General features: G+C 40.1%; 2 protein-coding genes across 5 annotated transcripts in view; one reads left to right on the top strand and one right to left on the bottom strand.

The window, feature by feature from the left end:
• The window catches only part of LOC115267037 (ras-related protein rab7), a 33233-nt gene extending 27930 nt beyond the window's left edge, over positions 1–5303 (top strand). For all 4 annotated transcript variants that reach the window (XM_062846468.1, XM_062846470.1, XM_029873824.2 and 1 more), the window contains exon 5: positions 3589–5303. In XM_062846468.1, the coding sequence (XP_062702452.1) occupies positions 3589–3678 (90 nt within the window). In that variant the 3' untranslated portion in view covers positions 3679–5303. The remainder of the gene's footprint in view (positions 1–3588) is intronic.
• Positions 5304–9663: 4360 nt separating this feature from the next.
• Positions 9664–16550, bottom strand: LOC115267038 (zinc finger protein 729-like). Its single transcript, XM_062846467.1, has 4 exons — positions 16392–16550; positions 15231–16174; positions 13864–15142; positions 9664–11434 (listed from the first exon to the last, which is right to left on the bottom strand). Exons 1-4 carry the CDS (start codon positions 16430–16432, stop codon positions 10120–10122), a joined length of 3579 nt encoding a protein of 1192 aa, XP_062702451.1. The 5' UTR covers positions 16433–16550; the 3' UTR covers positions 9664–10119.
• Between the last annotated feature and the right edge of the window lie 10459 nt (positions 16551–27009).

Below are 27009 nucleotides of genomic sequence, written 5' to 3'. Positions count from 1 at the left end.
AAATTTGAGCGTTCATTCCGCTTGATTGAAGTCATTTATGAGATAGTCTTGTAATACAAAATAAATAACTTTTGAATGCTCCAAAAATACGTTCAAAATTGAAGGTGACCCATCTTGCCCCGCGGCCGTTTATATGGAGAATATATGTAATGTATCGCATAAGAAAAATGGCAAAAAAAAAAACATTTTATTTTTTATTTCCAATGAGAGTGAATAATTTTTCAATCAATGCCCCAAACTTTTGTATATTCATGCTGGTCATCTAACAAATTTTTTAACATAATCAAAACATGAGTAATGCGCCCGAAAATGGCACTGACCCATCTTGCCCCACGACCCATCTTACCCCGCCCCACCCTATTATCGTTTCCATTGGTTTTGTTATACTTACGTTAACTACGTCATACTAAACCTTACAAACTTTTATATATTCTTGTAATTCAAACAGGTTGGGTTGAAAATTCAGTTCCATATTTACGGCGAGAGAGCCAACATCAAGTAATGTTTTAAGGATAGTACTATGATCCTGGATCGTTAGAAGAGTGTTCTTGATTTTTTTCTTTAAAATTCTTCATCCATACTTATTTTATTTCTATTTAATGCAATCACTTTTCAGCTGTTTTGATTTCTGTAAAGTTCATGTTAAGATTATCGAAATCAGCAGACTTTTATCGAAGTTGAGCTTTACTTTAGTTGAGTATAATATAAATAAATGTTCCGATGGAGGTTTTCAAAATAAAAAGTTAAGAATTAAAGAAAACAAAGCTGATTATCAAACGTATGTTGATTTCTTATCAGTTTGAACTCTGCACGAGTATGCACTCGCGAGGCCCATCTGTCACGGTCGCCATGTTATAGCTAGGGCTTTTCGGCTTACAAGGACGGTCTCAACGCGCTTGAGGTTAAAACTGGAATGAATTTATTTCACTAAACTTAGTTTGGAGAAGGCGCGACAATGACATATATGTGTTTTGGTCGGTTATTGCAGACATGAGAAAAGCATGCATGGGAACATGCTGTGTAGGCAAGTTTATATGAGCTGGAGTTGGATTACTGAGTTTATCGTGGGAATCGGTCCTATTACTGGTTCACAAATCTAGCATTGAGTGATTTGAATTCTATGAAAGACACGTTCCTGCTGAGGCAGCTAGAACGTGTTAGGTGAAACTTATTATGGCTAATTTGGTCTACAACATTGGTAATGTATTGCTTGGTATTCAATATTTCAAAATTGTTTTGAGATTCTACATGCTGAATTACATGTAAATCTAACTGAAAATGCAAGCTGCAAGCAACAACTTGAACTCCGATTCCAGAACGGCAGCTGCAGATTGAATATTCAATATACTCCAGACCTCGCTCCAGACTGAGACTTATAATACAAAAGTTAAAATAGTTTTAAGAAGAAATCGTATTTCTATAAATAACTCTGCCGATAATCTAAGAGAGTATTTGTAAATTGGAAAATGGCTAATATTATTCTTTGATTGAGAGATTTATTACAATATCGTCCAAGCCTTCGCGACCCACCAAAAATTAGCCCGCGACCCACTGGTGGGTCATAGTTTGAGAATCGCTGCTTTAATGCTTTGGTGGAATATAATCGCTAAAACATTAGACGAGACTGTTGTGCGCCGCCTAATGAGCCATATTAGGAGAATAATGCCAGAGTTTCTTCAAATCCATGCCAGAGGTTCCCAAACTTTTTGCTACCGCGGCGCCTTTTGAAATTTTCAAAAATGTCGCGGCGCACCAGCAACTTTTTAAAATGAATTTTGATGTCTTTAACACTTTCAGTTATTTTTTCAAAAACTAATCATGAAAAAGCCTTCAATGTCATGCTTCCTGATAATCCAAAAAATAGGTGCTCAAATTGCTTTAAAAAAATGCTTGAGAAGGAGCTTCATAAAAAAAATACATTTCCGGTGGATTGTAAAGCTAAGCTTTTAAATTAGATTAAATTCTAGTTAACCAAATTTTGAAAAAAAAAGTTATAAACATGGATTGTTTTGAACCTGTCAGGACGACTGCCAGTGACAGTGAGAGTTATTTTTTCATATTCGTGCAATGACACAATTCTAAAAAAAATGTAGATTTCAAAATCACGCACGAAATCGACGTACAAAAATGTAGATTTTTTAACGATAAGGAGATGAACCAGCCAAGGGCTGAAAATCTCAATTACACAGCTTAAAAAACATGACATTTAGTGATGTAAATATGTCGTACTGAAACTTCTGAGACAGCATAAAGACTGGGAGATTGACAGTAATTATCCTGGAATAACTGCAAAAATGTTCCTTGAAATATTTACATTGAATTACAAGCTAATGATTAAATAGAAAACAGGAAATCAAAAAGTTCAAATAACAGTTTCAGAGTCTTAACGAAGATTTTCTGAACTCCGGTAATTAAAAGTAATGGTAAAAATCTAAAAGTATCATGAGGATATCAGAAATTTCGGAAAACATTCGAAGGCTTTGTAATACATACTTTTTGATTGAAAATTTGGAAGAGGGAAAATCCCTTTGATTCCTTGGGCCCAAAATCTCGCTAATAAAGATAAAAATGATAATATCCCCTTTGATTGACTTTCTTTTGAAGTCTTCCTAAAAATGGTATGATATAGAATACAAAAAGGTTGTGAGGCAGCACTAGTTTTACATAGCAAGACAAAAATTTCAAAAAAGATTTTCCGCTTTCAATTATAGAGTTCGTTCTTAGTGTTTTGGCTCAAAAGCCTGCGGCGCACCTGATAAATGTTCACGGCGCACCAGGGCGCCGCGGCGCACAGTTTGGGAAGTACTGAGTTATGCAACAAAGCGAACTGTGCCGCTTCACCGTAATCTTAACACAATCTTTTACTTTACGTCTGGCATCCATGCACCAATGCATGAACCCTGTGCAAAAAAAAACATTCCCCACCAATACACCGACATCCGCATGACCTTGTGCAGGAGCAAAGGACTCAACGGCCTGTTGGCAACCAGCGATTGCAGTCATCACTTCCCTCCCCTTATCCACAATGACCTGCAACCTGACGCAGCAGGTGCCATTCTCGCCTAAAAATACAAGACCACCAACGCTCACACACTGAAGATGCCTGTTAGTCCCAAGCCGCTATCTCATTGGTTCCTTGTATGAGTGTAGCTAATCTGGCGATACTAGAGTAGTAACTGCGGGCAGTCAATCAAGTTTTTTAAGGGATCTGATTTTGACTCAAAAAGGAGCATGTTCAAAGCGTAACCTATCAATCAGAATCCTTCTTTGCGATTAAATTAAAAATGAATAAAACTATAACAAAACCGAATACTTTATAACTTCTCAATAGTGATATAATAATACGACATGCACTATACAAAGGACACGGGATAGATCACAATAGATCAAATATAAGTCACAGTAACTTATAACCCTAACAGAGAAAAACACTTCAGCAGTCATAAAGATTTACAGTAGCCCCTCTCAATCGACAACCCTGTTCTTGAAGTATTGTGACAGTAAAACTTTCTACCCCTCGCTTCTTTGCAAATGTAAATAACAATATTCCAGATATTAACAATATTCCTTTTCATTCTATTATTCCAGGTTGAGCTGTACAACGAATTTCCCGATCAAATCAAGTTGAACGCAGACCGCAACAACCGGCCTCGAACCGGAGACAACTGTTCGTGCTAATAATATCCGCTACCCGCTGCAAGGTAATCGATAGATAAATTTCAATAGTATCCACACTAAACATAATAAGCGAAAGGCACGCTGCAAAATTGTAACAACATCAACCAACAAAGTAACAATGCGTGTTTGTGCATAAGGCAAGTAAAGTTGTAAGTATATAAACACACTCCACAGCAAATAACATAATTATGAAACAATGATGGAAAACAATATACTACAAAACACAATATCCAGTATGCAGTAGATGATATCGACATTAATAGAAGAAACTCACTCATTGATTTCGAGATAAACCAAACAAAACACATCATTTGAAGATCCCTTTTAGATTTGCGCAGATATCTCATTGCATTCGGATCACTATTCTAAATCTGCAGCATAATGAAAAAAGGTTATCTTATATTAGAAAACTATATTTTTGTTTTTTTTTTTCGTATTCGTTAGGGGAAAGTACTACAGAACCTAAACTTTATTTTTCGTGACGAGGGGGAAAAGAAGAGAGTGTATAGTAGTTGTTAGATATAAATACTTTTTTAGATAAGCATCAACGCAGCAAATAGACACTTTTGAAATTGATCCTACTTTCTCATTTTTTTTTTCAATTTCTTGGATGCTTTTGGGCATTATAGGGTCTGGGACCATTTGGGCAGGAGCACCTATTTTGGGCACTTGCTGCTGTAACTCAGTCAATTTTGAACCGATTGGCTTGATTTTTGAGACACGATCAGCTAGGCACAGTAGCTAGTCATGTTTCAAAATTCAAGTCAATCGGTTTGAAATTGACTGAGTTATAGCAGCAAGTGCCCAAAATAGGTGCTCCTGCCCAAATGGTCCCAAACCCTACCTATATCTTCGATCGTATGTTGTTTCTTCTTTGATTGTATCAAAGTAAATTTCATTTGTTCACTGCTCTTTTGAAGCTCATTGTTAAATGTTGGTACCGACAAGGAGCATTTGAGTTTCAAACTTTGCTATGTGCCTGTATGATGCTTATTATTAAATTATTAATTTTCATTGAACATTATATGCTGCATACAATCTAGCTAATAATTCTTGAATGCAAACCAATCGAACTGTTTGGCATTCGAGGCGATCTATGTCTAAACACTTATAGTCAGATCAGGTATAACAAAAGAAATAAAATGGCAAATTCAATAATTTTTTGAATGAGATAGACAAAACAATTTGGTCGAGCTTTGCGCTGAAGTTTAACAAATTTAACCACTTATGCTGAATCACCGTAGAAAATGCGCAGTTGATATCATCGTTTGAAGTAGCTCTGATGAAACAAGAACAACATCGTGTGCAATTGTATCAGAAAAGAAATTCGTAGCTATATGAATCCGAACATAACTCGAAAACGCTACCATTGTGAACCAGTTAATCATGAAAAAAAAACAAATAAAAATATGAACAAAATGAGGAAAAACTAGATCCTCCTGTGTCGATTGTTTTCCGTCGTACCTACTGCGCGTGTTAGCTGAATTGTTAGCATGATAGGATGCGCTAATTTTATTACAGATACACACACCGATGGAAAAAAAAATTGGAGAAATAATTCAGATAACTATTTAAAATAGATATACATAATAAATAATGAACATTAATAAAGTGATATGAATTCATTGATGTTTTGTCATTTCGTAATCTGAAACTACCGAAGAGTAATACCTAAGCGCCGAGCGTAAAGTGCAATCCCATCTTCGTCAATCTTAAGCGATGTTCCTCCAGTTTCCTCGTACGTTCAAAGTTTCCAGGTCTTTTCCCACGACATGCAATTTCTTCTGCGTTCTTCTTTTCCAAAATCTCTCTCGTCGAACCAATCGTTTTTTCGGCTCCGTTCTACATACGACCAACGTTTCTCCCAGCTGCACTATTGATGGCTTCTTTTGACATACTCCAGCAGTCCTATAGAGGGGCTTCATTAACCCTCGAGTGATCGCGCTGTTGTATTTTGTACAACACGATGAAACAATCTCGCTTTTTGTACTCAGCAGTAGCGTGGTGCTGGAGGCAGGGTGTCTACTACCAGGAAAAACCTGGAAAACCTGGAATTATCAGGGAATTTTACTCGACCTGGAAAAATCCTGGAATTCTCAGGGAATGTTGGTGACAATCAGGGAATTTCTGTGTTTGTCATTTCAATAAAAATTTTCAGTTAGAAATGCCTCAAAGCGAATAAAAATTTCCGCTATTAACTTCCCGCTCGTTAAATATTGTACGTGCAGTTGAATGTGGTTGAATCCCGGAATTTTCGACTAGCGAAGTTGGATTTTTCTTCAAATCCGTGCGTCGGACCTAACTTTGGAAGTGGTGCGCTGTATAGCGGACAAGGTTTACTATACAGCGCATCACTTCCGAAGTTAGGTCCGACGCATGGATTTGGAGAAAAATCCAACTTCGCTTGTCGAAAACTCCGATTTTCAACTAAATTGAGAATATTATTTATCAGATATTCATTACCCTTAAGGGACAATTGACGTTGAAACTAACTTGTACTTTTTCCACAGCAATCCCTTATTGTTTTACGTATTTCGACATGCTTTATTTATTGTTAGGATTTTGAATTCTCAAATCTTAAATTCTTCAATCTATTGCCACAGAGAACAGACGTCTATCTTCGCTTTCTGACTTGTGTAAAACTTTGTAACGGTTATATCAGAGTATGTGGTTATGCTCCCGTTGCGCGGCGCTAGCGTCCCATCACTTATATTGTTGTGTTGTCAAATTTGTTTCCAGTGCTCGCCGTTTTTGGCCGTTTGGAGCTCATGTCGCTTTGTGGGCTAGTATATTTTAACGATGAACACTGCCATCGTGGGGTCAAATCGATTTTATATGTGGAGCAGTCTCCGTTGGTGGCGTTGAGGTACACTTAAATCCTTTACACACGATTTCGACGTATTTTTGTTCGAGCTTAAATGTCTGTTCTCTGTGGTGTAACCCTTGTCGGTGGAGTGTGGTTTTTATGGAATTCGTTATTTTCGGGTAGAATGGCAGACTGACTCTTTTGACTTATCTGGTGTCCGGCAGTAGGGTAGTTATACCGTTATACTGTCGCGATGTGTTTTTTTATTTGTGATGATTTTATCCACAAAAGACTTGTCGTACCCATTCCGTAACCCTCTACAAGATTCGAAGGGACTCGATAGTGTTCCTGATACTCGAACTACGCACATCACTCGATCCATTGTCGCCCTGATCAATCTTGTCAATTTATTCAGGAATCCGCATTCATGCATCTATCATAGCTGGTCTCGATCGATTGCATCATACACGGAGGTAAAATCGATGAATTAGTGATGTATGGACACGTAGTATTCGCGGCATTTCTGCAACATCTGGGCCCTGTAACATAATCGGACTAATAACATTAGCTAAGTTAAAAGTACTAATATTACAAGTGTTAATAATCGACTATGGCGTGAGCCACCTGGAAGCGGATGTTCCAATTATTTGATCTATGCGGACGAGATATGGATTTGATCAGATTTAACCTTGTTCGGCAGGTGGCTTTTACAGTGTCAAAGTGTTGGCGAAACGACAGCGTACGGTCCAACAGTACTCCCAAGATGCGGATCGACTTACGAAGTGGAATTGCGTGTCCTTCAATTGTTATAGGTGGATCTTTTAATTCTTGCCCGAGTGGACAGATGTGACATCTAGCAATTTTACTGCCTATGTTCGCATAACTGTCCCATATAAATAGGAAAGCCAGCACTTATGGGACTGATATGCGATCATAGGCAGTTTACTAGCTGAGAGCAGGAAGCCAATGTTAGATGCCCATTTTGCCACTTATTTTACTGCAGCTTGAACACGGATCCTTGTCATGGTAGATGTGGGTCCGACAACGACGATGAGAATATCATCGACCGCCTTGGAGAATGAGCCCGAACAGGAACTGGAAGGGGTGAAGCAACGACTAGTCGGAGCCTGTAGCTTTGAGGTACAGTTTCGCTTAGTAAAGCGAATCGTCATGGGTGAAATTCCCAACCCCTTCAAAAAACACTTCATCAAGCCATCAAAAGACGCCGCACGGAGGACAGTGGGACAGTGGGAGGGGCACATACATCCTCCGTCAGCATTGGATGGTGACTGAGACAACTGACCCTCTTCGACGGCAACAAGCCTGATACACGATTCACGGCAAAACGAACCTGCGGCGCACACAATGGACTGGATGGACATGTATTTGGAACCGCACGCTGCTGTAGCACAACACTAGCGCAAATACGGCATGAGAACTCTCTCCTACCTACTGCGAGGCGGTAGATAGAGAAACAAGCAATTGTCAATATCACTAAAAATAGACTCTGTATCAAAGTGTAAAAGCTTAAAAAAGATATAGATAAACTATGGTAATCGGCACAGTAGAGGCCCAAGTGCAGAGAGTGCCTACAAAATAAATAAATTTAAAAAAAGCAACGACTGTTGTCCGCAGAACCCAAGGGATCCGGTGAAGTTAGACCCGCGGCCTTCATGGGAAGTTTCCAAGAAAAGTTTACTAGAAAATGTCACAAGTGCGGATAACCTCGACATTTTATGATGTGTCACTGGAAACTATCGGAAGATGATGGAAATGAAGAAATGCTGCCGTAAGTTTTGTTGCTGATGCGACCGAAACATGTCTGAAGATAAAGCACAGGCATCAACGTTGTGTTCAAAGAAGATCTTAGCAACGCAAATCAACAAAGCCCAAATGAAGCAGGTATACCTACAACTCACTGAATTTGGCTACGCTTAACCCTTAAATAAATTATTAGTTGAACAAAATGAACAGTTGATGATGATGATGAACCTGGGCGTGTTAGTGGAATACCTGTAAATAAAAAGAAAAAGTTGAGTCAAGTACAAGACACTGAAAACGATCTTATAGTTGAGGTTGAAATACGTACCTGTCACAGGATGCAAATTCAGTGGAATTAAAAGGAATAGGGTAAGAAATCAAACTTTGAACTAGTCAAATTGTAATCTAAATTTGAACCATTTCGAAATTCATTAAAACGGCGTACTTTTTAGGCAAATATTGTCCCGAAAAAGATGTTAAACAGCTTTCCGTAATATAACCTGATAACATGGACTTTAAAAGCATTGAAAAAAGCGTTTTTGTCACGAAAAACAGGCAATTGAAAAATCACTGTGATTTCACCCATTTCCCCCCAGAGAAAGCCCATTTTCGGTGCACCCGTACAGCTCATGCATTGCATCACACGCAATAAGTGAATACGTCAAATGAAAGCTTATTTATCGTAGAATCGACCAACCGAATAATATTCCGCATTATTTGTCATAAAATTATCAAATTTAAGTGATTCTTACTTGGAGAATGTTATCTTAAGTTGAACCATTTGTAATCTAAATTTGAACTAGTAAACGGGGTGAGCTTCTAGTGTTGGCCTGTAGATTGCGCTAGTGGTTGCTTTGTTTACTCTTGGAGGATGAAAAATTCCAAATTTAGTTTCCAAATTCCTAAAGAATTTCGAACATTCTGAGGTGAGATTCCACTGCCTAATGAAAAATAGGTATGCGAATTAGCAGATTCATGTGATTTTTAATTGTTTAGCATGGAATTGGCTGTTTTGTGAGTTGCTCGAGCTGCTGCCGCCAGTAGTTCAAATTAAGATTAAAATTGGTTCAAATTATGATTACGATGGTTCAAATTAAGATTAAAATCATTGTTGATGAAAAATCGAATATTTCAATGAAATTCGGTGCAAATACAAACTTTTTACCATTTAACAGAAAGCTTATACCCGTGGCTTTCATGTACATACGATTTTGCCGTAGTAAATTATTTCCATGTGGGAGAAAAAATCACTTAAAATTTGCACTGCTTCAGAAAGCCGCAATTTGGTTCAAAGTTTGATTACCTACCCTAGTACTTAACCCGATTTTCTCGTTACTTAAAATTCACTCTGACGTTGTACTTACTGGATCGAGGGTTCATCCTTTAGAAAGAAATTTCGGCCCGAAGAAAAAAATGCATTTGTTTTGTTTCATACACATATTTCGGCATTTTCAGATCTTACTCAATTTTATTAAGTAGGTGTATTAAAGTCATATTAGATACTAGACGGAAGGGGGGCTTAAAGGAAGCTAAAAGAGCAGCTCAGCTCTCGAGTATAATAAAATGTAATGTCTTGTTGATTCTCGTGTGAAATTCTCTGTAACCCTCCTAATTTAGGGTTTCCTCTTCTTACAGCTAAAAACGAGAATAATGGAAGTCCTACTTGATCAATACTTACCGTTTTGAACATAAAACCTGGATAAAATATATAAGAAACATAAAGAAGTACACCACTTTTGTGTAAAAAATAATCTGCGTGACCTTAACATATAGATGATTTGCCATAAGGATAAGTGTGTGTCAGTGTGTGCTGTGTGTATGCTTTGCTTCTTGTTTGATAATGATCGTGTAATACTTTACAATTGCTTCCCACGTTAGACAGCGTGGACCGATTCCTGGTGAAAGTTGCAATCCCGCTGGCGCATAAACGTCCTCGGACAATACATGCATCGGTAGGTTTCCAGCGGCGGATTCATGTAGGAGTCCTCCGAGTGGTACTTGTCCTTGTGGGCCTGCAGTAGCCGATAGCGATCGTACATCATGCCGCACTCGTCGCAAGGGAAGCGCAGTTCGGAGTTGTGAAGGCGCGAGTGTGTACGCAGGGTGTTAGACTTGGTGAATACCTTGGGGCAGTGTTGGCACTTGAACCCAACGGATGTGACCTTGCGATTCGAGCGGCTCTTCCGTTTGATCAGACATTTCTCGCAATGATGCGGCCGTACGTTTGGATGGTTTTGGAGGTGATCCTCCCAGTTTTCACGGTTCTTGAAAGTGGAAACGCAAATGGTGCAGCGGCACAGTTTGTACGGTCTGTTGGTGGCCAGGGCCGGCGGTGGGGGAGGTTGTTCCGACTCCGACGGAATGGTTGATTTGGGTCGTTCTGACTCCGACGGAATGGTGGTAGACTTGGGTCGCTCCGACTCCGACGGAATGGTAGACTTGGGTCGCTCCGACTCGTTTGGAGTGTCTGATTTGATAATATCCTCCGGGTTTGTTGGATTTTCTGGGGTATCCCGCTCCGATTCCAATTTGGGTGTGACCAACAGCGCTGGAATGACCGAGTCGCACGTCATCTTGTCCGCCGATTCGTCCGGATGTTCCTGATTAATGTGCCGCTGACAGGACTTCTCCGTCTCGAAACGTTCGCAGCACGTCAGACAGACGTAGTCTTTACGCTTTTTGATCTTAGCTTTCTTCAGCTCCGGGGTACCTTCATCTCGATTGTGGTAGCTTTTCTCCATAGAGTGTACGATCTTCTGATGGAACAGTTTATCGCGATCGCGAAGGAAGATTCTTGGACAGAAATCGCAACTGAAACGCTCCCCTTTATACGGTGCATCTTCCGAGTGGTACCGTTCTTTATGGATCTGAAGCGGTCGATTCCGTGCAAACTGAACTCCACACTCGTCGCAAGCGAACGGCAACTGACTCTGGTGGTAGATCATGTGATGTTTTAGCGACTTGAGTGTCTTGAACACTTTCTGACACTTTGGGCACCGGTGAAGAGTGATGCTCATGTTGAGCCTCGGAGTATCGGTACGGTTGTTATCCGATTCTACTGCATCACCGTTGAGTTCATCATTCTCTTCGTCGTAATCGTCGTAGGATACATCCAATGTTTCCAAGACTTCGTCAGGGATACGTTCCAGTGTTATGACCACGTCGCGGATTTCCGGGTTTTCCGGAATGCTGAAAAAGAAAAAAAACACATTAACCTTCATTAACTAAAGTAGATTTTATCAAGAGACTCAATAATATGGGTTGAAACGATTGTCGATGGTAAAAATGGGCCAACAAAATTCTCCGTCATTAACAACGTACAGTACCGACAGCCGCCTCGGTATAATTTGGAGAGACTGAAGCAATTGAATATCGCCACCGTACAGAATCTTGAGACACCGTTGTCGGACAAAGGTGAGTTTATTGAAGTTCTTCTCTAGGTACTTGCTCATGTATGATAAATGCGGCCATCAACAACAAAGCTGAGACCAACGTTGCGTATGTGTAACGAAGTCGAAGGAAAGATTGATTTTACAATGGGTGTAGAGAGAAGCACGCGCCGAGGTCGGTCAAGCTGCAGCACGGGACTCGGCAGAATGTGAAACGATATAAAAGAGCGTGGAAACATCAGACCCGCCACTTCAGGAAGAAAACGCACCGCCTGGGAGAAGCGGAGTGCGGACAAATGGAACTGCTGCACCGTTTATAAGGAATGTGGAAGCTCTACCAGAAGCTCAAAGCATCCCCAAAGGCTTTGTGCCGCAAGCAAAAATGTGCAGAGATAGGAACTGGAGCATCTTGACGGACGGACGTGAGGTGATCGAAAGGTGGAATCGGCACTACGACGAACACCTGAATGGTGCGGAAAGCGCAGACATACACACTAAACGCTTTCAGCAATATTTTGCTGAATTTTGCCGAGCTGAAGGGTCCAGCAAAATTTTTTGCTGAACTTTCAGCAAAGTTTGCTGAATTTCAGCAAAACGTTACTGGTGAACAGCAGAGTTTACTGAACAAATCAGCAAAATTTTTGCTGAAGCCTTCAGCTCGGCAAAATTCAGCAAAATTTTGCTGAAACTCTCAATCGATTTTTGGTGTGTAGACGACGAAGGCAGTAGAAGAAATGACAGCGTCAGCACAACAGGGAACAACAGCGAGTCAGTTTTAAGAAATCAAAGCTTGTTTTTCTCAGAGATGGCGCCACCACATTAGAAGTAAAATCATTTTTCTTGTATGGACAAATCGCTGGCTTGCACTTGTTCCGCATCGCAGCGATTTGTACCCTGGGGCAAAAAGTTGCAAATTAGAAACAAAATCATTATATTTACGCGTTTATTCCAAATTCATTACTTTTATATCCTTCAAAAGAAGAACATTAAAGATGTTGACAAGTCCAAAGCTTGTGCAGTCTCTGCTGTGTGGTCCAATGACCACACGTATTTATACTACCGTAGGTAGACATAATGAATCATACCTAGACCTTTAGGTACTGTAATGAATAGTATTTCATGTAGGTAGATATCCTATGCATACAACCATTAGGTATAGACACTACAATTACAGTAATAGAGAATTTATTGCGCCACCATACAAATTGCAAGCTGTTTACTTCTTTTTTTGTGACTGGCATTTTCCACCCGTGCTGCGCATGATGTTTCCGAGTGGATTGGTGTAGGCGGCGCCGCTGTATATGTGAAAAACACGTGGAACACGAGCGCCGTCTACGATCGCAAAGCGTAACCTTCGCCGTTACTTTACACTGTTATCACGTTTACCGCATTTATCAGAAAAGCGCCTCTACCGGCACTCTAGCAAAAACGCAGCTGATTGCTTCCTATTGATTACATCACCATACAAATGTCAAGTTGTTTACTTCTTTTTTCCTGACTGGCATTTTCCACCCGTGTTGCGCGTGATGTTTCGAGTGGATTGGTGCCAGGCGGCGCCGCTGTATATGTGAAAAACACGTGGAAAACTAGCGCCGTCTACGATCGCATAGTATAACCTTCGCTGTTACTTTACACTGTTATCACGTTTACCGCATTTATCAGAAAAGCGCCTCTACCTCTAAGTGTGACAAGCAATGTATTAAGTATACGAAAAATCCATACGAAGGGGGGAGGGGGGGTCGAAAATTCCCAATTTTAGCGTGACGTACTTAAGCTCCCTAAGCTGCGATCGAGAAAGATTCACCATTAAATGTACCATGTTCAAAAGGATAAGACCGGTGGTTCTCTACGGTCAGGAGTACCGTGGGGTGCCCTAATTTCGTGTGGGTCCAAATTTCGCCAACTAGATGTAGGGATCATAATCATAGAACTAATTATTGTACAATTGTCCAGATTGCATTTTAGCTACATTTTCTAAAGTGAAATGATCAATGGTCAATTTAACAATAAGTTCTATGATTATGATCTCTAAATCTTAACAGTTAGCGAAATTTGGACCCGCACGAAATTAGGGCACCCCATGGAACCTATGTATCTGACCGCGTATTCGTTTCGCTGAAAAATATGTTTTGAAATATGTTATCCCGAAGGTCGAAGATTCGGTATACATCACTAAAATTAGCAAGCCTGACCTGACAGACACATAACTTGAATATCAGAAATACTCACTCGTAACTGGTGTCGTCTTCTCCGTTCTCCTCTCCAGCAACGTAATCATCGTCATCGTCCCCATCGAAGTCATCCACGTCCTCATCAACGGTGTAGGGAACCACACTCGATTGTCCCCCCGTTGGACGTGTCGCCGCTGCCACATCGCCTCCATCGCCCGTGCCACTGACACCCTCCTCAAACGATCCGTTATGTGAAGTTTCGAATATTTCCCGCTGAACGTTGGTGTCATTGAAATCAGTCACATTGTGCGCGACCCGTTCGTGGATCTTGATGTCCTGTTTCCGAACAAAGGTCCGAGTGCAGAACCGACACTTGATCGCCTTGAATGTGGAATTGTCGCTGTGATGCTTGGCCTTGTGGGCCTTCAGATAGTGCGGTCGGTTAAACATGGCCATGCAGATATCGCACGGATAACGAAGGGAACCGGTGTGGATGAAGGTGTGCTCCATCATGACGTACTTCTGGGCAAAGGTCTTCGGACAGTATTGGCACTTGAATGGCCGTCGAACGTTTAAGCCTTGCCGGATCGGGCGCGGATTTTGGTCCGCTTTGGAACTGGCCGCTGCAGTGGGTTCCTTTTTTACGTGATGTGTGGCGGTGTGGACACGCAGCTTTTCCGGCGATCGGAACTGCATTCCACACTGGAGACATCCAAAGCTGAGTTCCGATTGCTGCAGACTGGCCGGGGTCGAGCTGTTCGACTGCTCCGCATCCGCCATTACTTCATCCCCATCAATTTCCGGATCGAGTTTCTCCTGCTTGATCTTGATCTCCGCTTGGTGCACCAATCGGATGTGAGTTTTACGATCAATCTTTCTAAGGAAGATCCTCGGACAGAACTTGCATCGGAAACGACACTTCATGGCGGCTTGGTTGTCCGCACCTTCTCCCTGATGGTAACGCTCCCGATGCTTCTGAAGGTAGAACTTCCGATCGAAACGAGCGTCACAGTCATCACACTTGTACGGCAACTTGCCCTGATGATTGAGAATATGCATCCGAATGGTTTGCCGAGATTTGAACGTCTTAGGACAGAATGGACAGGACATAATAGAACCTATGGGATGATCCCGGCTGACGTGCTCTTCGAGCTCTCGAACTGATGGATATAGTTTCGTACATATGGTGCAATTAAGATTGGGACCGTCCTGTCCAGCAGCGGCGGTCAACAGACTACGCCTTCTTCGAATGGGCGTAGGAGTCGCGGCAGACATGGGCCGTTTGATGGTAATGGCAGTCTTCTTTTCCGGCATGGCAAGCATGGCTGATGAAGATACTAAACGATAGATAAAACTCAGTTAAGTGTTGATAAACATTATTGTTACAACAAACATTCATTTACTACAGCAGTTCAAAGCCCTTACCTCCAAAGTTTGAAGCCGGCGTGTTCCTTCCACTGGACAGCGTCGGGGTCGACGTTTCCATCTTTTCGTTCGGATCGTACAAATCCGAATGGAGCATCTTCATGTGCTGCGTGCGATCGCCCTTCCTGGGAAACACCCGGGGACAGAACCGACACGGAAGTCTCAACGGTGGATCCTCGGTTGAATCTTTCGAGTGGTATTTCTGCCGGTGAGCCTCAAGCTGTTTCGTTCGGCTGAAGGTCGTTCCGCAGTCAGCGCACTTAAACGGAAGATTCCCTTTGTGCAGCCGGTTGTGCTCCCACAGATTGGCCTTATTCTTGAAGATACGACTACACAGCTTGCATTGTAGTTGTTTATCGACTTCTTCGGATGCGGAAGTCGCATCCAATGTGTCTGACCCTTCCCCAAAGCCGCCACCACCGGCCATGAAGTGTGCGGCAAAATCTGCCAGCGCTTGCGCATTCGGTTTCACATCCTGCTCCTCCGGTGGGGCTACATAGGATGCCTGTGGCACCACCAGACTCTCTTCCTCCCCAATTGCTTGGACATTTTCCTGAACGGATGAAATTCGCAACACCGGTCCATCCGGCTCATCGTCATCGTCATCATAATCGCCATCGTCTTCCTCAACGACAGGAAAATTATGGTTCTCAATCACCACCGCAGGCGCCTTTTTCGCGGCAATCATCTGCTTCCGTTTCCGGCGAATAAGCACATCGTATCGCTGGCATCGCTCTTGGAACCATTGAAATTCCTCCAGCGACATCAGGCACATCCAGCAAACCGCAGCCGGATAATCATCTTCCAGGCTGATCCGAATGCCGGTACACTTGTAAATTCCATCGATCACGTCCTGTCGGATACCTTGCCCGTCAGGAAACAGTTCCTCCACATCCATCTCCGACAAACACAGCCGACAGAACTTGGCCGGATCGCCATTTGGCCTGTTTCGATCCGCGGATCAAATCAATCATCATCGGTGGTTCGCCGCAGTAGTTGTATGCGTGTGTTTATGTGTACACAACAAGCAACCAAACAAGGAGAGAGAGAAGAAGAAGACGCAAGCAAATTTTTTAGCATCCAGATACAAATCTTGTGCTGGGCATTTGTTTGCCTTTTCAGGACCAGTCCGGTACGAAAAAAAGCATGTCCTTTACTTACATCTCAAACAGGTCGTCCCCGAGGGACGTTGATGGATCCATTGCGGTCCGCACGAATGGTTTTCCAGCGGAAAATGCACTTTTTCACGGACGAGGTTTCGTGTGTTGTATCAAACTTTCTTTTTCTTAGGTCCTGAGACTGAAATCGTGCGATAGAACTGTCAATCAAATGTTTCGTGCCGAGTATAGACACTATAGATTCCATAGACTCGCGGAGGCGTAGACAACTGTAGCCAAACGAACTGTCAGTTCGTGTAGCCAAACGAGCATGACGTCATGATTTCAATACCGACAGTGGATTGCGTGACGTCATATTCGCTCGGTACACTCTAAATTCACGGTAAAACACACTAAAATCGTATTGCCCAACCATGTCTCCGCGAGTCTATGGAATCTATAGTGTCTATAGTGCCGAGGGGTTGTCGAACGCCCTCGGAAGACTGACAAATCCGGATTAACTCGCGAATAAGGCATAACTATAGACACTATAGATTCCATAGACTCGCGGAGGCGTAGACAACTGTAGCCAAACGAACTGTCAGTTCGTGTAGCCAAACGAGCATGACGTCATGATTTCAATACCGACAGTGGATTGCGTGACGTCATATTCGCTCGGTACACTCTAAATTCACGGTAAAACACACTAAAATCGTATTGCCCAACCATGTCTCCGCGAGTCTATGGAATCTATAGTGTCTATAGGCATAACTATAGACACTATAGATTCCATAGACTCGCGGAGACATGGTTGAGCAATACGACTTTAGTGTGTTTTGCGGTGAATTTAGAGTGTACCAAGCGAATATGACGTCACGCAATCCATTGTCGCTATTAAAATCATGACGTCATGCTCGTTTGGCTACATGAACTGCGTTTGGCTACAGTTGTCTTCGCCTCCGCGAGTCTATGGAATCTATAGTGTCTATAGGCATAACGGGCATAACTGACAAAACAACAACGGTGCAAAAACACTAAACCGAGTTTTTCTGCTACAATTTCAATGAGCCATTTTACGAAGTGACAACAATGTTGATGATGATATTGGTTTTTACGGGTTATTGGACACTACCTCCTGTCAAAATTCATTCATAAAATCGGCTCGTAAAATGGACTATTCCTATTTTGGAAAAAAAAAGCAGAGTATTTTAACCAACCCCCCCGTAACTTGACAGATGAGCTCAGTTTCGCGTACCTACTTGCAAATCTCAGATGTCGCTACTGTTCGTAAACAACGGGTCCATCCTTCACTGACGCAACAATTTTTGTCCATGCGAAAACATCTTTTTGTTTCATGATCAGTGGAAGCCAACAAGAGGCTAGCGTTTCGTATCAAAAGGACGTATTCAACAGAAGCGCAAAAACTAATGTTCATTAAATTGAAATCATTTTGATTTTTCTTTTTGTTGTTGTAAGAAATGTAATAAAAGCACATGTTTGATCGGTCTTGCATCTTAATTTGTGACTGCTCATGCTAGATCAAACCAAAGATCAAACTCGAAAAAAAAAACACGTAAATTATTATTTTTATCTTCCATTTTGGCTTGCCACCAGATATGTAGCTGCAAAATGTTAGCATAAGTACTTAACCTAATTTATTACTTGCTGGTGTTTAATAACCGCACTAGAAGAAAACATGAGTTTCTAATTAATTTTATGAAAGTCGACTATTTTGCCTTTACCCGTTTTAAAGACATAATTTTCGCTTCTATTAAACAAATTCATCATGCCGCACTTAATTTGCATTTTTCTACCACAAAAAAGCGGAAACAACAAATTAAAGTTTCTGTTTAATGTTTTAATATATTTTGTTATTGTCGGTTTTCGTCCTTTTCAAAAGTAGCGCTTGCCGCTTTGAATCTGACAGTACCACCCGGACCAAAATTTTTAGGTACGCTGACGTTGTTCGGCAGCTGTCAAGAAGCTCCCGGGTTGATTTCAACGATCTACAGGGGATGGCCAAAATGTTTGGGATAGGCAACTTTTTTTCTCCCACAAAAAAATTCAACATGCTGTAACTTCTCATAGCGTGCATAAAAAAATCTCAAATTTTGCCTGTTTGTCAACCTATTATATGTGCATCATTGGTACAAATTTGGGCTCGATTGATTAATTTTTCGCGAAGTTAGAACCGTTCGCGTAAAACACTATTTTTTAGACAACTACTTTTGAAGTGTTATATCTCGGAAACCAGTGAACCGAATTGAATGAATTTTTCAACGTTTATCAACAATATACTGATACTTAATACGACGTTATAAAATGTAATATTTTCTCACGGCGAATTAAGTTATACCGGGTTAAAATTTTTACCCATATACAGGAAAATAAGTAAAATTTACAATACCACACACAAATTATTAAATGTGTTCTTCCTTCATTCTAAATAGGCTCTAATATATCTGTTCGTGCTAGTGGCTGGACTAGCTGGTTCTTTAGGAGTGATATTACATAAGACGAATGAGGCACATATGAACACATTTTATTTAGGTACATGTCTCGTGATACAAATTAGTCTACGTTGTGTTTATAACTGAACTGAGATGATGTGGTAGAACAATGGACAGTTTCACTCGTATAGCTACAATGGGCTCAGCTCCGGTAGATAACGGCGAAGGCGACAGTGTTGTCCAAACATAGGGTCTTGTACCATTTGGGCAGGTGTACCTATTTTGGGCACTTGCCGCTATAACTAGATCAATTTCAAACCAATTGAATTAAGTTTTTGTATAGAGTTAGCTACTGTACGTGCCTAACTCTAAACAAAAATTCAAATCAATCCGTTTGAAATTGACTTAGTTATAGCGGCAAGTGCCCAAAATAGGTACACCTGCCCAAATGGTACAAGACCCTACTCCCCGCCTTGAAGTATTAACTTCAATAAAAGAATGATTGGTGCACTTCGGATGAGGTCCATAGTTAGTTGTCCGAATCGATGCAAGCTTCCGATGAGTTGATTTTCGTCGTCAGAGATTTCCGCTGTGGGCCGCTTTACTGACGAGACTTCAAGCAACATGGACATCTTGATATTCAGACTGGGCACACGTTGAAGGCTACGGGGGACGTGTAGTCCCGCCAGGGTGCTTTGGGACACCCCGGAAGAAATCGCTGTAAGAAGCACTGAACACTAGCCTGGTACACGGTTTATATGGGAAAATATAAAAAATGGAAAAACTCCAACTCCTGTATACTTTTTGAGTTCCATTTTGGTCCCATATCAGCTGTGCAAAATTTCAGATCGATTGAAGAAACTATATTTTAGCGCCCGCCATTCTTAGTTTTTCATACGATTTACTATGGGGAAAATTTACTTCTCCAAAGAAAAATCGCTTGAAGTCACCCATTGATCCCTAAAAATATGTCGTTGAATGATTTCTCTAGATAACTTCACTAGGAATCAAACCTCCGAAGACCGCAAAGCGATGCGACATTCGTGGAAAAAGTTATTAAGCTTTACCCGATCGATAAAAAGACGAGATTTTATTATTTATTGTTATTCCTTACATGTTAAACAGCGTTGGCATGCCATTCGGTTTTCAGTCAATAACTTTTTCCACATGCCTTAGATCGCTTTGCGGTCTTCAGAGGGTTTGTTCCTCGTAAAATTTCCAACAGAAATCATTCATCGATATATTTTTAGGGGTTAAGGAGCAACCTGTGTCGATTTTTCTTTGAAAAAGCGATTTTCCCCATAGTAAATCGTATGAAAATTTAAAACGGCTGGCGCTAAAATATAGTTTCTCCAATCGAACTTAAATTTTGCACAGTTGATATGGGACCAAAATGGAACTCAAAAAGTGTACAGGAGTAAAAAGTCTTTTCGTGTCCCACGCTACTGAACACATTCACTTTCAATCAAAACGACCCAACTGCAGGACAACGAAGCGATCTCATTCTTCCTTCCGTAGGTGAGGTAATAAAACGAACACTGCACATACGATCTCTACCATCTGCTCCGGCTGTGTACTGTAGGTAGAGCTGGTGGCCATTGTTTGTAGTTAAATGCGTCGATCGAGTTGATGGATGAGCCTCACTAATAAATTATGAATTTGTCACACAAATAGGTCACGGCACCATTATGTTCGTGCTAGTGGCTGGACTAGCAGGTTCTTTAGGAGTGACATTACATAAGACGAATGAGGCACATATGAACACATTTTATTTAGGTACATGTCTCGTGATACAAATTAGTCTACGTTGTGTTTATAACTGAACTGAGATGATGTGGTAGAACAATGGACAGTTTCACTCGTATAGCTACAATGGGCTCAGCTCCGGTAGATAACGGCGAAGGCGACAGTGTTGTCCAAACAATATCTGATTAGAGTTAATTTGAGAACAGAAGTGGAAAATCTTTGGATATCAGCACTAAAATTTATTGACATTGATGTAAAAAAATTACATTTTTTCGAGAAAAATCCAAGAAGTGTCAATCTATGATAACTTTTTTCAACGTTTAAAAAGTACCTATGTTTTAATAGTGTGTGAAGCATTTACATATTGTTAGTGTACGTTCAAAATTTCATTCAAGTCGGTTCACTGGTTTCCGAGATATGACAGACTAAAAATGAGTTGTCTAAAAAAAGGTGTTTTACCCGAACGGTTCTAACTTTGTGAAATATTAATCAATCGAGCCCAAATTTGTACCAATGATGCACATATAATAGGTTGACAAACAGTCAAAATTTGAGATTTTTTGATGCACTCTATGAAAAGTTATAGCATGTTGAACTTTTTTGTGAGAGAAAAAAAAGTTGCCTATCCCAAACATTTTGGCCATCCCCTGTATCTATCTATCTATCCCGAGATCTATCCATCTATCTATTTATATATAAATGAATTTCAGTCTGTCTATGTGACTCTTATTATTCGGAAAATACTGAACCTATCGGCGTGAAATTTTGTATGTGAGTAGTTTTGGGGCCGGTTAAGGTGAAATGGGAGAGCGTCCAGGTGCATTTTTGACTCGCATTTTTGCGAGCACCGATCTCGTCATCCACAAAACGCCCGAAAACGAACATGCTTCTCAATTTTTTTTGAGTGAGTGTAATCAGTTTTCGTACCTTTTAATTCCGCCCTATATTGCTTATCCTAGGGCGGAATTAAAAAATACGAAAACTGATTACACTCATTCAAAGAGGGTATTCTGCTTAGAGGGTTCGAAAAGTCGGTACAAGATGCTTCTCAATGTTTATCACGAGTGAACAAGGCTACTCATTGCTTTTTCAGCTCTGTTTGTTGTTTAGATGACGAGATCCGTGCTTTCGGTATTTGCAAGGCAGCCAATGTAACGGCCATCATTGGATTCGCTCATATATGTCCTTAAGGTTCTTAGCATGGTTTTAGCTCAGGAAAGGGGGGCTCCCACTTGGGCTCCCATACACATGAATTCACAGGGCATTGAATTGTCCAAAAATTGTCTCACGAAACCCAATGCAAGCCTATTCATACACGTGAGAACAAACGATGTTTACAAAGTTCTTACAGATAGATTAACACGGGAATTCTGAACACAAACCACTACCATACAGGAATTTGCATTGGTCAATGTATGTCAATACATCAGTAGGCAGGCAGTACGACGCTGGCCGGGACAGCAACACTGCAAAAAATCCACACATTTTTATTGGCAAAAATCCATGAATTGGCTTTTTTAACGGTGTTGAGATAATTCAATACATATTCTGATTTTGCATGTCAAAATTAGCCGAAATCCAAATTTTTATGAATTTTGGTGCCTGGAAACCTGGAAACCTATTTAAAAACCAATTTGAAGTTTGTATGGGAGCGATTTGATGAATCACCCCTCGTCGGATTTTGTACTGGGCGGTGCTGTCAGACAGTTGCCCAGCTGTCAAAAGGTGTTTTGAAAAAATCGCTTTGAAATTTATTTTAGGTATCAAAATAAAGTTCTAAAAATCCGAAAAAAAATCATAGTGGCTCAGAAAAAGGTGCTCTTTTGTTTAAAAATATAAAATCATTGATTTTTTCTAAATTTAAAAACCCAATTTGTCTTATAAGTTTTATTTGTGCACACATGCCCGTTCTCCATGCTGGATCACACATAATATCTATGGACCTTACACAAACTATGTGTATCTACACATGAATCCAGCTTTTTACGCTATGATGAGGGGTGATTCAATTTTGACAATTCTTGCCGACAGCCCTTGCAGCATCAGAGGTCATCAGAGTAGCCAAAAATTCTAGCAAAAATTTCAGTTCAACTTTTCCGAATTGGCTTCTTTAGCGGTGTTGAGATAATTCCATATTCTGAATCTGCATGCCAAACTGAGCCGAAATCCAAATTTTCATGAATTTTGGTGCCCGGGAACCTGTTTAAAAATCAATTTGAAATTTGTATGGGAGCGATTTGTCGAATCACCCCTCGTCGCATTTTGTACTTGTCAAAAATTTTCACCGTTGTTCTTTGCAAGTTTTTCCTTGAGTATTTTTTGTACGATTTAAATAAAAGCATTTTCTTCAATTTTAGGTTCATGATTGTCGCCACCATTGCATAGACAATACCAAATTAAATGGAACATGATGTGTAGATAAAGGAATCATGAGTTGACGTCGGAGAACCAAATGATTTTGTTCCAATGGCCGCAACATCATCTACCCACACGAAGGCAGATTTAAAATTCTCTTCATTAAACGACTAAAAACCGTTGTAGTTATTCACAAATCTTGGAGCGCGAAACTCCGTTCGTTCTTTTATTTACTATCGGGTGCACAGTAGTGGAAGAATCCAGAATAGTTTAAATGCATTGGCCAATTATCTTCTGGAAAAACGAACATGCGGGAAAGGGTGATTATTTATTGATTAGGGAAACGTTAATATATGAGATACACAATTGTTATGGAAATCTTATTTCAAATTCGTTACTCGGACAGAGTGGCTATGTTAGAGATTTTTTTATTTTAAACAACCTAAATTCCATTTATGTTATTTGAACTAGAGAAAAGTCACTCCAACGTTGTAGGACTTCACCACCACTTCACTACAAATAATTATTTATAATAATTATAACTATATTTCAAAAATTCAAAAAATCAAGAATTTCAAAAGGTCACCAAGCCAAGTGTACAGAATGTGTTTGTTGCTGAGCAAGTTGAGGTTGCTGATGACAAAGTTGTGACCATTGGTACAAAATCATTTGGTTTTTCGACGTCCTCTACATTTTCCATACCTTTTGTTTCGTCATTACATATTGTGGGATTCCTTCCGGCCACCTCTTATGGACCAAACCATCCGGAATACTCCGATGCTCGACTGGAACCGTTCACTCACCGTAAAACTCTTGTCCTCTGGCTCGTCACGACAAGTTGTTCTCTAAACAACACTCTTAATCCATCTAACTCAAATGATGCGAATATTTACTGGCTCACTCTTTTGGCAAGGCTCACATGCATCTACAAGGTACAACATTTCCGATGCTGCAGGACACCACACATATAATGAGAGAAAATGTAAAATTTAAACTATAACGCTGAGGGAAAACTTGAAAACATCAACAGTGAAAATTTTTGACGTTCAAGTGACGTTGAACTGAATTTTTTGGCTACTCTGATGACCTCTGATGCTGCAAGGGCTGTCGGCAAGAATTGTTAAAATTGAATCTCCCCTCATCATAGCGTTAAAAGCTGGATATGTCAAGCTGTTTAACCCGTAGGCTACGGGGCTTACAACAAAATTTAGAACCGCTGCCAAAGACGCAAACATCAATATTTTTCAATGAAATTTTGAGGTTCATTTCACAAGTAGTGGTAGTTTCAGTTATGCTGGGAGCCATAAAAATTGAAGCCACGAGGACAGTTTTATTCCGGAGGACGTCTGGGTCAGGAGGGGTAAAAATTGCATAGCCTTCCGTTTAGCAAGGCCCCATTACTTGGAATTCGAATGAATTCATCTGAAAAGTTGTTAGTTATATGTATTATTGTATATTACGTCAGGCCTGGGGGTAAAGAAGTATATAGGTGGTGTAGAACTTTTTCCAGGCCTCCAACATATTTTCGATTTTGAGTCTAATTTCTATGCGCTTGTAAAAGATTTTGAGGCACGCAAGAAGTAGATTTTTCTGTCCTAAGGTAGGTCTTGGGCATATTGAACTTAACTATAAGTAAAACTTGATGGTAACACACTGTTTTTGTTAGAAAAATAATGTTTTACACGAAAGTAAGACGATTTTACAAGAAATTGCCTACTTTTAGGCGGTAAACATGGTACCTTTTTTTGAGTGTAGAATTAGCAACTAGTTAAAATACACAAAAATAAAAACGAAAAAAAACGGTACCTTTTGTGAATCATTAAACGCCTAAAAGTAGGCAATTTCTTGTAAAATCGTGTTACTTTCGTGAAAAACATGATTTTTCTAACGAAAACAGTATGTTACCATTAAGTTTTACTTATAGTTTAATTCAATATGCTTAAGACCTAGCTTAAAACAGAAAAATCTACTTCATGCGTGCCTCAAAATCTTTTACAAGCGCATAGAAATTAGACTCAAAATCGAAAATATGTTGGAGGCCTGGAAAAAGTTCTACACCACCTATATACTTCTTAAACCCCAGGCCTGACGTAATATACAATAATACATAGAACTAACAACTTTTCAGATGAATTCATTTGAATTCCAACTAATAGGGCCTTGCGAAAAGGAAGATTATGCAATTTTTACCGCTCCTGACCCAGACGTCCACCGGAATAAAACTGTCCTCGTGGCTTCAATTTTTGTGGCTCCCAGCATAACTGAAACTACAACTAAAAGTAAATTAAACCTCAAAATTTAATTGAAAAATATTGATGTTTGCGTCTTTGGCAGCGGTTTGAAATTTTGTTGTAAGCTCCGTAGCCTACGGGTTAAGAATTTTGGTGACATAATTGATTGAATTTTTGCTTCCGTTTACAAATCCATTTTCTTTGATATCAAAGGTACCTACTGATAAAGTTTCTCGCTGTACTGTTTTGAGATGCCTCAGTAGGCCATGGCATTTTTAACGGTTATGTACGCATAAAATGGCTTATACGAGCATAATACATAATTAAACGCACGGCACATTTAGTATATTATTTAATAGTGATATTATACGAATTAAAATAAAATCTGCTTTGGCGGCTACTTTTAAATGCATTCCACGAAACGTGCCGTTTATGTTTTTCAATGATGTTGTTCAAAACATTCAAAGGCATGAACAAAACGATCTAGTAATCCCCATCAATTTGATCAACATATAGGACGATAAAAAATGACGTCACATGTTTACGTCCAAAACTTGTTAACCAATAAAAGACTACCTTGTTTCATTGTATGCCGTGTATGTGTTATTGTGATCAAATTGTTCTAACCTTGGATAACATTGAGTTGTCCAAAAAATGTCTCACGAAACCTACTGCAAGTCTATCCATATACGTGAGAAAAAAAGATGTTTACAAAGATCTTACAGATAGATTAACACGGGAAATCTGAAAACAAACCACTACCACACAGGAAATCGGATTGGTCAATTAGGTTAACTCGCTGGTTCATCTCATCCTACCCGTTTCAATTTGCCTCGTTGTACCTTATTTTCCGTGTTGATAAGTCAGTAGGTATATGTCAAAAAATACATGCTCTGCTTTTTAGAATGTCTTGAATTGGAACTAATTATCTAAAAATTGGTATTCTTATGAAATATGCTTGTAACCGCGATTTGAATTTAGGATGGATCAACAGATTCGCCTTTTTGACTTTACCACTGTTTCCTGGGCTGTTTTGCTGGTCCAGGACTTATACGTCTTCATGCGGAAAAATTATTGAGAAAATCGACAGGAATAAGATAAAAGCGAAAATATGGCGCAACATTTTGTGGTTTATATCTTTAAAAAATCAGTACGAAGTTTGTCGAGAGACCCAAGTAACAATTCAAAATCATTAATAAGCATGCCAGTTGATTAAATATGCTACAAAGGCGCCGTTGTACAAGAGTGTACAAGAGTGTATGTTGAACAAAATGGCGAATAAATGTTTTATGCAGTGGAAACTGCACGTTTGTTAAACATATTTCTGCTCATTGAATAACCAATGGTACAAAAGTTGAAAGACAGTTGCTTAGGTATTCACATCATCTGTCTAATAGTGCTCTAATAATGATAGAATACAAGCTGCTTCCGACGTATTAGATGCCGTTATTCCACATATGATCATCAATCGAACAAGTAGCTTATTTAAAGTTTAACAACTTTTGCTTGATCATTTTATTTAACCTCACTGATATAGCTTAACAACAAGTTGTTATTAGGTTTCTTTAATACAAATGTTACACTTTTATTCAAGCAACGTTGATTAGCAGTGGTACTGTATCACTTCATTATCCTTGTTCGCCCTGCCCCTATTTGTAAACACGACTGCTGATTAGGAGCCTAAGAAAAGCATCCGCGGCTACAAGCTTGAAGACCAAACCTGAGACCAAACAAACTTCTTGCAGCAGCTCAAAATATTCACTTTTCACAAACATTCTTATTCACCTATTACACTACACACTCTAACGACAGCAAAATCAGCAATAAAAACACCAGAAAATTCAGCTGAAGTAGATCCTGGGCGGCTCCTCAGTTTGGTATTGGTACCCACTTTGGTGGC

Source organism: Aedes albopictus, chromosome 1, assembly GCF_035046485.1.
Source record: "Aedes albopictus strain Foshan chromosome 1, AalbF5, whole genome shotgun sequence".
NCBI classification, from domain to species: Eukaryota; Metazoa; Arthropoda; class Insecta; order Diptera; family Culicidae; genus Aedes; species Aedes albopictus.
This window is presented reverse-complemented; position numbering and strand designations above follow the sequence as displayed.